This window comes from Maniola hyperantus, chromosome 25, assembly GCF_902806685.2.
Source record: "Maniola hyperantus chromosome 25, iAphHyp1.2, whole genome shotgun sequence".
Classification (NCBI taxonomy): domain Eukaryota; kingdom Metazoa; phylum Arthropoda; class Insecta; order Lepidoptera; family Nymphalidae; genus Maniola; species Maniola hyperantus.
Genome location: NC_048560.1, coordinates 4,711,603 through 4,722,039, shown reverse-complemented (window position 1 = coordinate 4,722,039; position 10,437 = coordinate 4,711,603). Strand labels below are relative to the sequence as shown.

Here is a 10,437-nt window from a genome sequence, read left to right as displayed (position 1 = left end):
TAGCCCAGTGGTGAGCGCTGCGTTTCATTTAAAATATAATTTTGTAAAAGTTTTAGGTTAGTTTCTCAGTTCCGACTTTCGTAACATTTGTAGTATTTAGGGTCCACATAACTAATTCAACATTAGGATTTACATTTATAGTGTTCCCACTGCACCTAAAAAATCCTTTATCTAAATACTAGCTGATTCCCGCGGCTCTACCCGCCTAGATTTAGGTTTTTAAATATAGCCTATGTCAATCAGGAATAATATAGCTTTCTACTGGTGAAAGAATTTTTAAAATCGGTTCAGTAGTTCCTAAGATTACCCCCTACAAACAAACTTAACGACATTACCTCTTTATATAATAGTATAGAAGTATAGATATAAAAGGAAAAGGTGACTGACTGATCTATCAACGCACAGCTCAAACTACTGGACGGATCAGACTGAAATTTGGTAAGAAAGGATTTTTGAAAATTCAACCCCTAAGGGGGTAAAATAGGGGTTTGAAGTTCGTGTCGACGTCGCGAGCATAAGCTACTTTATAATAAGCGTCAAAAATACATAATGGAGAAGTTTCATAAGAAGTTCTAAGTGCATATATAATTCTTGTCCTGGAAAAACTAAGAGTTCCCATAGGTTTTTTATAAACTGAAATCCATGCATCATTTAGTATTCTACTGAAAATAATAATCATAAAATGTCTTCCAGGGTAGCTGTGACGATAACCAGTCTGTCTCTGTTTGTGTTGGCCAAGAAAAACATAGATGCTCATCGCTTGGAGAATATGAAAGCTCGTGAACGGATGCGCAAATCCAACCAGGGAGAGTACGAGGACTCATATAGGAAGTTGTGAGTGTAAGTGTCCAAGGAGAATACAGTATTTGACAACTAGTCAAATCAGCAACTTTTTATCAAACGTCAAAACGCGCACGTAGTATGGGGTTATTCTGGAATGTGACGTTACATCATAATGACGTACTTTTTTAGTTATTTTCTTATTCAGCTACAAGTTAGCCCTTGACTGCAGTCTCACCTGATGGTAAGTGACGATGCAGTCTAAGGTGGGAGCCGGCTAACCTGGAAGGAGTATGGCAGTGTTTATTAAACACATACACCTTTGGTTTCTACACGGCATCGTACCGGAACGCTAAATCGCTTGGCGGCACGGCTGCGCCGGTAGGGTGGTAACTAGCCATGGCCGAGGCCTCCTACCAGACCAGACCAGAAATTTAGAAATTATAAAATTCCAAATCCCTGCCAGGAATAGAACCCGGGACCTCCCACTAATAAGACCACAGTGCTTACCACTGCGCCAGGGAGGTTGTCGATATTCAATAATTTGAAATGCTTATTACACTAAAAACTAACTAAGTTCGTGGAGTTTAGGTATTTTGGAAGACCCTCTATGTAATAATCACTGAGAAATAATTTATTTTTGATGTAGTCAAATACCCAATTGTTTAATCTTTATAATTATAATATAACTAGCTGATGCCCGCGACTGACTGCGTGGAATTAGGTTTTTAAAAATCTTGTGGGAACTCTTTGATTTTCCGGGATAAAAAGTTGTCACTCTCCAGGTGTTTATCTATACTCATGCAAAAAAATCAAGTCAATCCGTTGCACCGTTGCGACGTGATTGAAGGACAAACGAACAAACAAACACTTTCGCATTTATAATAAGGGTACTGTTTTTTAAAACAGAATGTATAATTTCAGGTGCAGTTTAACTGAAAATTTCTATTAACATAAGTGATAACACAGCAAAATGGCTATGCCACAATTGGATCCCGCAAAGCTGCAGCTAGTCCAGGAGCTAGAGATAGAGATGATGTCGGACATGTACAACAGACTCGTGAGCGCATGTCACCGCAAGTGTATCCCTGTCAAATACCACGAGGCTGAACTTGGTGAGTGTGATATAACTCCTGCCAATAAATTTAATAAACCAATCGTAGATTCCTTCTCACTTATACACTATTCCAGTGTATAGTGCATGAGTGAGACAGAATGATTAGTACTTCTTCGTTTTGATTAGTTTATTGTCACAAGTATTGAACAATAGGGCGATTTTGTAAAACCTGCATCAATCATTATTACAATCTCGATTGTTGTGATTTGCTGAAAAATGAAAATTTGCTATTCTTGTTGCAACAATGCATTGTAGCCAATAGTGAGCGAACGTCAACCAATCAGAGGTGATTGCGATCGTGACATTGTAGCTGTTATTCTACCGCATTCGCGCAGCTGGTTTCTACTAAGATAGTCTAGGGGCTAGAGATTGAGATGATGTATCACACACAGGTCCATTCGCACATGTACAACTGACTCGTGAGAGCAGGCCACCACAAGTCTCTGTCAAATACCATGAGACTAAACTTAGTATACCCATGTATAGTGTATATAAATAAATAAATAAAATAAAAAATATTTTTATTCAATTAAACTTTTACAAGTATGAGTGAGACAGTGATTAGCACTGCTTAGTTTCGATTAGTTTATTGGCATGAGTTCTAGTGTTAAACTGGTTTCTACCAAGCTAGCCTAGTAGCTACCATCATCATCATGATCAACGCATCCCACTACCGAACATGACCCATGTCTCTGCATGAGAAATGTTTAGGTCATTGCCCGCTCAACAGTTGAGCTTATGAGCTAACAATCTAGTTTAAAAGTTTCATTTATATATTTTCCAGGTAAAGGCGAATCAGTCTGCCTAGACCGCTGCGTAGCCAAGTACCTAGATGTCCATGAGCGAATAGGCAAGAAACTATCCAACATGTCACAAGGCGAGGCTGAGGATTTGACTAAGATTAACCTGCAAGAGAAGAAATAGTAGACATGTAACTTGCACTGAATTGTTTACTTTATTTATTTTTACAGAATATAATAACATCAGTCAGAATTGATTTGCAATGATTCAGCATTTTGTTCCTTAACATAAACTGATAAGGTTTAATTTTAAAAGCTAGTGGCAGGATAATTGTTTTTATTAAATGACCACTTGTGGCTGCCTAGAAACTTCCTATTTTAAATGGAAGGGTAGAGAAATATCAAGCCATCTCCTTCGTTCCTAACGATTCACGGCTCACGCCTTGGTTCGTAAATCCCTTTTCTGTCATTTTCCATACTCATTCTAATCATGGCTCACGCCTTGGTTCGTAAATTCCTTGTCATTTTCCATACTCTAAGAGAGCTGTGCTTAGTAATGGGCCGGCAAAGGGTTAAAGATGATGATGATGATGATAACATGGTAGACAATATTAAAAAAAATGTGAACTATGTATAACGTTAGATATAATTTCAAACTGAATGTACTGTGTTCATTTTTATTTTGGTGCATTTTCTATTAGGCCTAACGTAGACTACCGATTTTTGTCTGAAGAATTGTCCAATTTTTACTGTCTTGTTTATTTGCGAGTCTACCCACAGAATTCATAGTAAATGTTTTTCTGTTATCGGTCGTTTGCGATAGGTGTTATAAAAAATTGTTTGCAAAATATTAACCAAAATATTAGGTTTTTTTGTTGAAATTTATGCATTTTTAGTTAGACTAGACTATTGTTTTAATTTAGTGTTGATTATATTAGTATAGACAAATAAAACTATGAAAACATTATTATAATATTTAATTTCATGAAAATACTAATTAAATAACTATTAAACTAAACAGTCAACTAGACTAATAACAAAACTAGTGCATCTATTCTAGCTATATGTGTAAAGGACGCGAAACTAAAATATTTTCAATGTCAAACACATGCATTTTACAGCTAGACTAACAACAAAACTATAGTGCATCTATTCTAGCTATAGATGTACAGGGCGCCTAACTATAGGTGTAAATGACGCGAAACTAAAATATTTTCAACGTCAAAGACATGCATTTTACAGCTAAACTAAAGGCTGAAATCTATGGAGCACACTTTGACTTTGCTCAGACGTATGCCTGATTCCCAAGGTGCGTGACTGTGCGGATTATCACGCTCAGACATATACCTGCTTCCCACGGCGCGTGATTGTGCGGATTATCACGCACGGCCGACGACCACGGACAGCCACGCACCGCGCACAAGGCTCGTCGACGACGTGTCACAGCGCTATCACGGGCGATACTCTTCCCACAGTGCGTCGATGCGGGCTGATCCGGTCCGCGTCCGTCTGCAATATCACGCACCGTGGGAAGCCGGCATTTAGTTTTAGTTAAAGCGAGACAGATTTATGCTAGCGGTATAACGCTGTCTCGTTTTAGCACTGTAAGTCTGAGCAAAGTCAAAGAGCGCTCTAGATCTCAATCTAAGTCCGTTGTATACACTACTGACTTTTAACCATGGAATTAGAACTTTTAGTACCTAGTACAACTAGGTACCAGTACTTAACATTTCTTTGCTTTTAACTTTAACTTCATTAGTTGGACTAATTTGTCCGAAACCATAGCCAGGTTTATAACACTTTATAAGCTGTGCAAGAATATAAATATTCGCGCAGAAAAACACGATGCCTTTCAACCAAATAAAAAGAAAAACTTCCCTACTTTTGAACTCAAGTAAATACGCATAAAATAACCAAGCTCCTTGAGAACATATCCATAGAACAAACAACAGAAATGCTTGCGATACCTTCATTTTAAAATTGTGAACTACCAACGGTAAAAGAGACAAAAACCATATAAAATATTGTGACGTCATTACACTATTGTACGCAACTAAAATGACTGTTTGACAGAAAAGAGCAAAAGGCAAAGTCTCAGGCTTCGTCCCAAACGTTAAACTTATGACAAATAGAATAATACCCTCGAAAATTTGCAAAATTGTTTTCACTCCATCAAAAGATATTTCGTCCATGTTCAAATAAGAATAATAGAATATAATCGAAAAGTTATGTCTTGTATCCTTTCTAAAAATATGGTAGATATATGTTTCAAATAAAAATTCGTATCCATACATTTTATACATTGCATAGGTCAAAGAAAACAAAGTTAAAATGCAACTGAATGTTAGCAATAATTGTTTTCTATTTGGCATTAGCGATAGAATCCCAGCTATCAATTTAGTATTTCGATTGATTTTGTATTCGCCTAGGGATAAATACATCGGAAAACTCAACGCTAAAGGGTACAAGCGTAAATGTATCGAGAATCCTAAGAAAATTCCGGATAAAATGTACTTCGAGAAACCTTTGACTATATCCGTTTGTAGGAAAAGTATAGATAGAATCACGAAAAAGCATGGAACGGAATCTGCGTTCCCTCGAGATGAAATCACAATACTCAGCGGATTATAAATCCAAAATAACGAACAGTATTTGGCAATATTCGAAGCATTCTCTTTAGGTTTTAACTGACGTTCAACCAAAACTTTTACCGCAATAGCAACGAGCACATCGAATAAACAGAACAGTTGTTTGCCAAAAGTTCGACTGTAAAACACGTTCGGTAACATCATAAAAGCTATGAGTGGACTGTACCTGTACGTGTCGCGTTTGTACGGGGAGTCCCCTTTGTAAACATGCTTGGCCGCGTCCGTAAAAACTTTATAATCTATATCCGTATACGGTACAGCAGAATATCTATCGTGGTATATACTGAATACAATTAGCGCTACACGGATCATAACACCAGCTTCTATGTGCGTACGAAAGTCATACTTCACAAATTTGGTAAAAAAATTCATTTTAGAGCTTAGTTTTTATTTCCTTGGATGCAATTTGTAAACAAGCGTTGAATTCTTGGAATTCTTTCACGCAATCGTCTTTTTTAACCGAATCTTCTCTTAGTAGAACACATCTAGCGTATAAAGACCCTTGTTTCGCACATTTAGCGTAAATAAGAGGGTATTTCGCGAATCGGTCCTTAGCTTTTTTGACTGCCTCCATGCTCCGCGCGTTGTCGAGCGAAAGTAGTGGGTTGTTCGGAGTAATCCGGCTCAACTCTCTCCCGGATAAAGATGTCGTATAGGGGTTTCGAGAAGAAAATGCTAAGTCCGAGCAGAGTAAATGTGATTTGAAATGTCTTCGGGTATCTATAGATCCAACTTCTTTGACCGAGTGGTTTCAAGGGTTGTCTTCTTTCCATAATTATCTGTAATTTAAAATTTAATATTGATTTAGTCCTAATACCTATCCTTATTCCTACACTTGACATCCTAGTGGTTAAGACGTCGGCATCCTTTTCAGGGGGTCGCCGCCGGTTCGATCCCGGGCACGCACCTCTAATTTTTCGGAGTTATGTTACGTAGTCAGAAATTTTTAAAGTAGGATATGTCATCATCATCATGATCAATCCTGTACCGGCTCACTACAGAGCACGGGTCTCTTCTTAGAATGAGAAAGGTTTTGGCCATAGTCTACCACGCTGTGTAAGTGCGGATTGGCAGATTTCACACATCTTTAAGAACATTATGGAGAACTCTCAGACATGCAGGTTTCCTCACGATGTTTTCCTTCACCGTTAAAGCAAGTGATATTTAATTGCTTAAGACACAAACTCATATTATAAATGCGAGTGTGTTTATTTGGTGGTTTATTGGTTGATCCTTCAATCACGTCGCAACGGAGCAACGGTTTGACGTGATTTTTTTGGGTATAGCTAAAGACCTGGAGAGTGACATGGGCTACTTTTTATCCTGCATAATCAAACAGTTCCCACGGGATTTTGAATAACATAAATCCATGCGGACGAAGTCGCAGGTATCAGCTAGTAATTAAATAAAAAACAATTAGAGCTATTACGCACTATCGACTAGTCGCCCGGCAACTCGGTCGACGGCGACCGTTAGAATCTGTAATTTACATGGAAGTTGCCGTGTGTTTGCGTTGCGTGCGCATACGCACAGCGACTTCCATGCGGCGAGGGATCTTACCCTCACGTATTCTTGGCCGGCTGGTTGGTGGCCGCCGCAAACACGCGCGGCTCCAAGCGGTAACCGTCGCAGACTAGAGACACCGGCTTGTGCTTCAGACAACACTGTCGCATCGCCTCGAACACGTTCGCGCAGCGGATCTCTTGGAAGCTGTTCTCTGGAGCAATTACACAAAATCTATATACATACTAGTGATGTAACGAATATCCGCATTCTTTTTAAAGAATATTAGCCATGTTAAATGACTAATATTCCCTTTACCTCTCCAACTAAGCATGAAGCTTGTGCTAGGAGTAGGTACGACAATAGTGCAACGGGCGAGGTTTGAACCGTCGACGTTTCGGTTTTCAGTCCACTCCTTTACCGGTTGAGCTATTGAGGCTCTAAATTTGAGGCATTCGCATTCGCATTCCGCGAAATTACTGCGAATATTATGCCAATATTTGATGGTAAGTGATGATGCAGTCTACGATGCTGACCCACCAAATCAACCTTGCCATAATGCCTCCCAGACCAGTAATGAAAAGAGTACCTAACTGCAGTTTCATGGCGGCTCTTCCCGCACGATCTGTTTTCCGAAAGTCGAAACGGTGGCAGAGTCCAGCGGGGTGATTCGCTAACTCAGTGTCTAACACTGAATGATAGCCACCGTGCTCATTTGACATTGGTTGGTTCTACATTGATGCATTATTGAGTGGCACTAAAAATTTTTTTCGTAGAAAACCTTCAATGGATTAAAAATAAATGTCAAATGAGCTCCGTGGCTATCGTTTATCATGACACTGAGTTAGCGAATCAGTATTCAGAGCCCAGTATTATATCTTGGAGTTGGACACAAACATTTCTACCACAATGTCATTTGATTATGCATGTTTTACAAAGAATTCAGAAAGCATAATATAAGGCATATTTTTTTACACGTGGCATTCTTATTCTATTTCAAACATGTGTGATATTGATACTTATGGTTGGAGTGCCAAGTGGGTAAGAATATAAGCCAACAAATTACATAATAGTGAAATTCAAACCTCTGATATTCGACGTTTAAGGTTTAGGTACAGTACGCGACCGAAATTAATGTACATCGGCCTTTAGAATCGGCTTTGTAGAGCGTTGTCTCTGTCACTCATACCCATATGACGTTTTGTCGGTCTCAACGGCCGAGACAGTGCCCTACAAATCTGCTATCTCTAAAGGTACATCACTTTCGGCCGCGTACACTCTTGTATGTGTCTCAGAAGGAGATAGCAGATTTGTAGAGCACTTTCTCGGTCAGCGAGACCGATAAAACGTTATATAGGTATGAGTGACAGAAACAACGCTCTACAAAGCCGAAATGTCATTCTAAAGGCCGATGTACATTACTTTCGGCAGCGTACTGTACTTTGTGTTCACTTTTTGAGCTTTGCCTATCTAGAGTTTGAATATCTTTGTAATCGACCAGCTGCATAGGTACCTACATATACCTGCATACCTACAAATAACAAGCTTGCAATTTTGCAACTTGCTATCCAAATGAAATGCAGATTGCTATATAGACTTTTAGTTATTGAGGTCTAAGTATGAATATTTAAAACTGCAAATATTTCGCTTAAAATTGTAACTTTTTAAACGTGTCTGATAACTTCTGATAGCGATAGCGGTTCAACGTACATCTTTTGACCTTCAGTTTAGCGAATGATTACGTCACGACGGAAGAGTGGGCGAAACTGTTTACCCGTAGAGACAACGTGAATAGAGAGGACATTTTTGACCAGGCAGTGGATTTTCATTGACCATACCACACTGCCCAGTGCAATACCGGCTTTATCTTTACCTACACTGCAAACAAGCGCAGTGTATAAGATATAACGCTTCAGCCGCAAAGTGGCCGCGTCCGATCGACGAACTGACGCGCGTCGCGCGGCCGCAGAGTACACCCGCTCTGCGGCAAATTGGAAATTTACAAAGCAGCGCGACCGCAGCGCTACAGCCGCGCTGGCTCCACGCGGCACTTTGCGGCAAATTTGAAGGCGCCTTTAGACTTAGCGAGCACCGAGCGCCGCTTGCGTGAGTTGCGCTTAGAGCTTTATAAAAGAGTTATAGTTTACATTGCGAGTGGTAGCGCGCTCTAGCTCAGGTAGATGTCCAGTAGTGGACACAAACAGACTGATTGATTGAGATAATTTAATCAAAGCGAGATTCTCCCACTTTCTATTGTTGTCCCGTCTGCTTTAGATAAATATCTTTGATTTTACCCCAATAGGAAACGTTTTCGCAGGTTAAAGGTATAACGATTATTTTTGGTAAGTACCCATTGGTGGTCTGCCCTAGTTTATGGAACTTAATGCTATTAAAAGGCTAATACGAGGCACTTCGACGACTTTTTCACCGACATTAGCTGTTGTAGTAGATAATAAGCGTACTTTGTATGGAACCCTTATACTGGCTTCCCACGGCGCGTGATTCTGCAGGTTATCACGCACGGTCTATGACCACGGACAGCCACGCATCGCGCACAAGTCTCGGACGACGACGTCGACTCTTCCCATGGTGCGTCGGTCCACGCTCGGCTCGGGGTTATTCCCGTTGAGTCACACCCCCGTGTGTAACACTGTGACACAAGGTGCCAACAATTTCAAAACATTCCCGTTGAGTAACACTGTTACACAACGGGAATTTTTTGAACTTGTTGGCACCTTGTGTCACACCTACATAAATACATATTATTGCGCATGTATCAAGTATTAAACGATTGTGCACTTTTCCGGGATGTTATTTATTTTTAAATCCAAGATGGCCGACATGGATTTTTAACAAAAAATCGACATGGGTGTCGTTTTCAGGGTTTTCGAGGGTTAACATAAAATAAAATAAATATTTTTATTCAATTAAACTTTTACAAGTATTTTTGAATCGTCAGCTACCGAGAAGAACCAGCAAGAAACTCGGCGGTTGCTCTTTTCAAAGATTTGATAATACAATATTATGCCATGTATAAAAAAAGTATTTTGATATCAATGAAGATTTTGTAATATATATGTAGGTACAAGACCTGTATTTATGATGCCGGTATTTTAAATACTCATCTATTTTTATACAGTCTACAGGTGTTATCAGATCTGCTAATCAATTAATCAGTCAGTCTCATGTTGGTAATTAGATCGTTATCTACCCATACCGAGTATCTGAAACACATGTGTCCAATTAGTACACACATTCTACAGTGTGGACGCATTTGCAATGTGATGCAAAGTAAACACAACACAACCTACATTTCACGTAGGTACACAGAAAGGCACTATTTACTCTAATGCGTAGTGCGTACAGTATTTGAAATGTACCATAACTGAATCACTGGTTTTAGACCCGTCTGTGTATATTTTATGCCACCCATTATATTTAGTATGTAACATATAGGTACAGTGTTTTATATTTTACTCTCAGACTACGTTCCGGGCACACTCCACTAAATAGCTTTAAATATTTAATGAAGAAGGTAGACTCAAAAAATTGTTCAACTTGTGGTTTAATAGAAGATACCCACCATCTATTGGTGGAGTGTGTGCGGAGTGAAGAAATGCGAGCCGCAATGATGACTCGGTTTTGCCTT

General features: G+C 39.3%; 3 protein-coding genes across 3 annotated transcripts; 1 reads left to right on the top strand and 2 right to left on the bottom strand.

Moving 5' to 3' along the window:
- Positions 1 to 699: 699 nt before the first annotated feature.
- On the top strand, positions 700 to 3,612 carry Tim10 (translocase of inner membrane 10). The gene is made up of 3 exons (XM_034981811.2): positions 700 to 840; positions 1,705 to 1,895; positions 2,682 to 3,612. The coding sequence occupies exons 2-3, from the start codon at positions 1,754 to 1,756 to the stop codon at positions 2,819 to 2,821; spliced, it is 282 nt and encodes a 93-aa protein (XP_034837702.1). The 5' UTR covers positions 700 to 840; positions 1,705 to 1,753; the 3' UTR covers positions 2,822 to 3,612.
- On the bottom strand, positions 3,598 to 5,657 carry PIG-M (Phosphatidylinositol glycan anchor biosynthesis class M). The gene has a single exon (XM_034981795.2). It carries the CDS (start codon positions 5,655 to 5,657, stop codon positions 4,347 to 4,349), a length of 1,311 nt encoding a protein of 436 aa, XP_034837686.1. The 3' UTR covers positions 3,598 to 4,346.
- A 1-nt stretch (position 5,658) lies between these two features.
- LOC117993929 (uncharacterized) lies at positions 5,659 to 6,009 on the bottom strand. The gene has a single exon (XM_034981812.2). It carries the CDS (start codon positions 5,857 to 5,859, stop codon positions 5,659 to 5,661), a length of 201 nt encoding a protein of 66 aa, XP_034837703.1. The 5' UTR covers positions 5,860 to 6,009.
- Between the last annotated feature and the right edge of the window lie 4,428 nt (positions 6,010 to 10,437).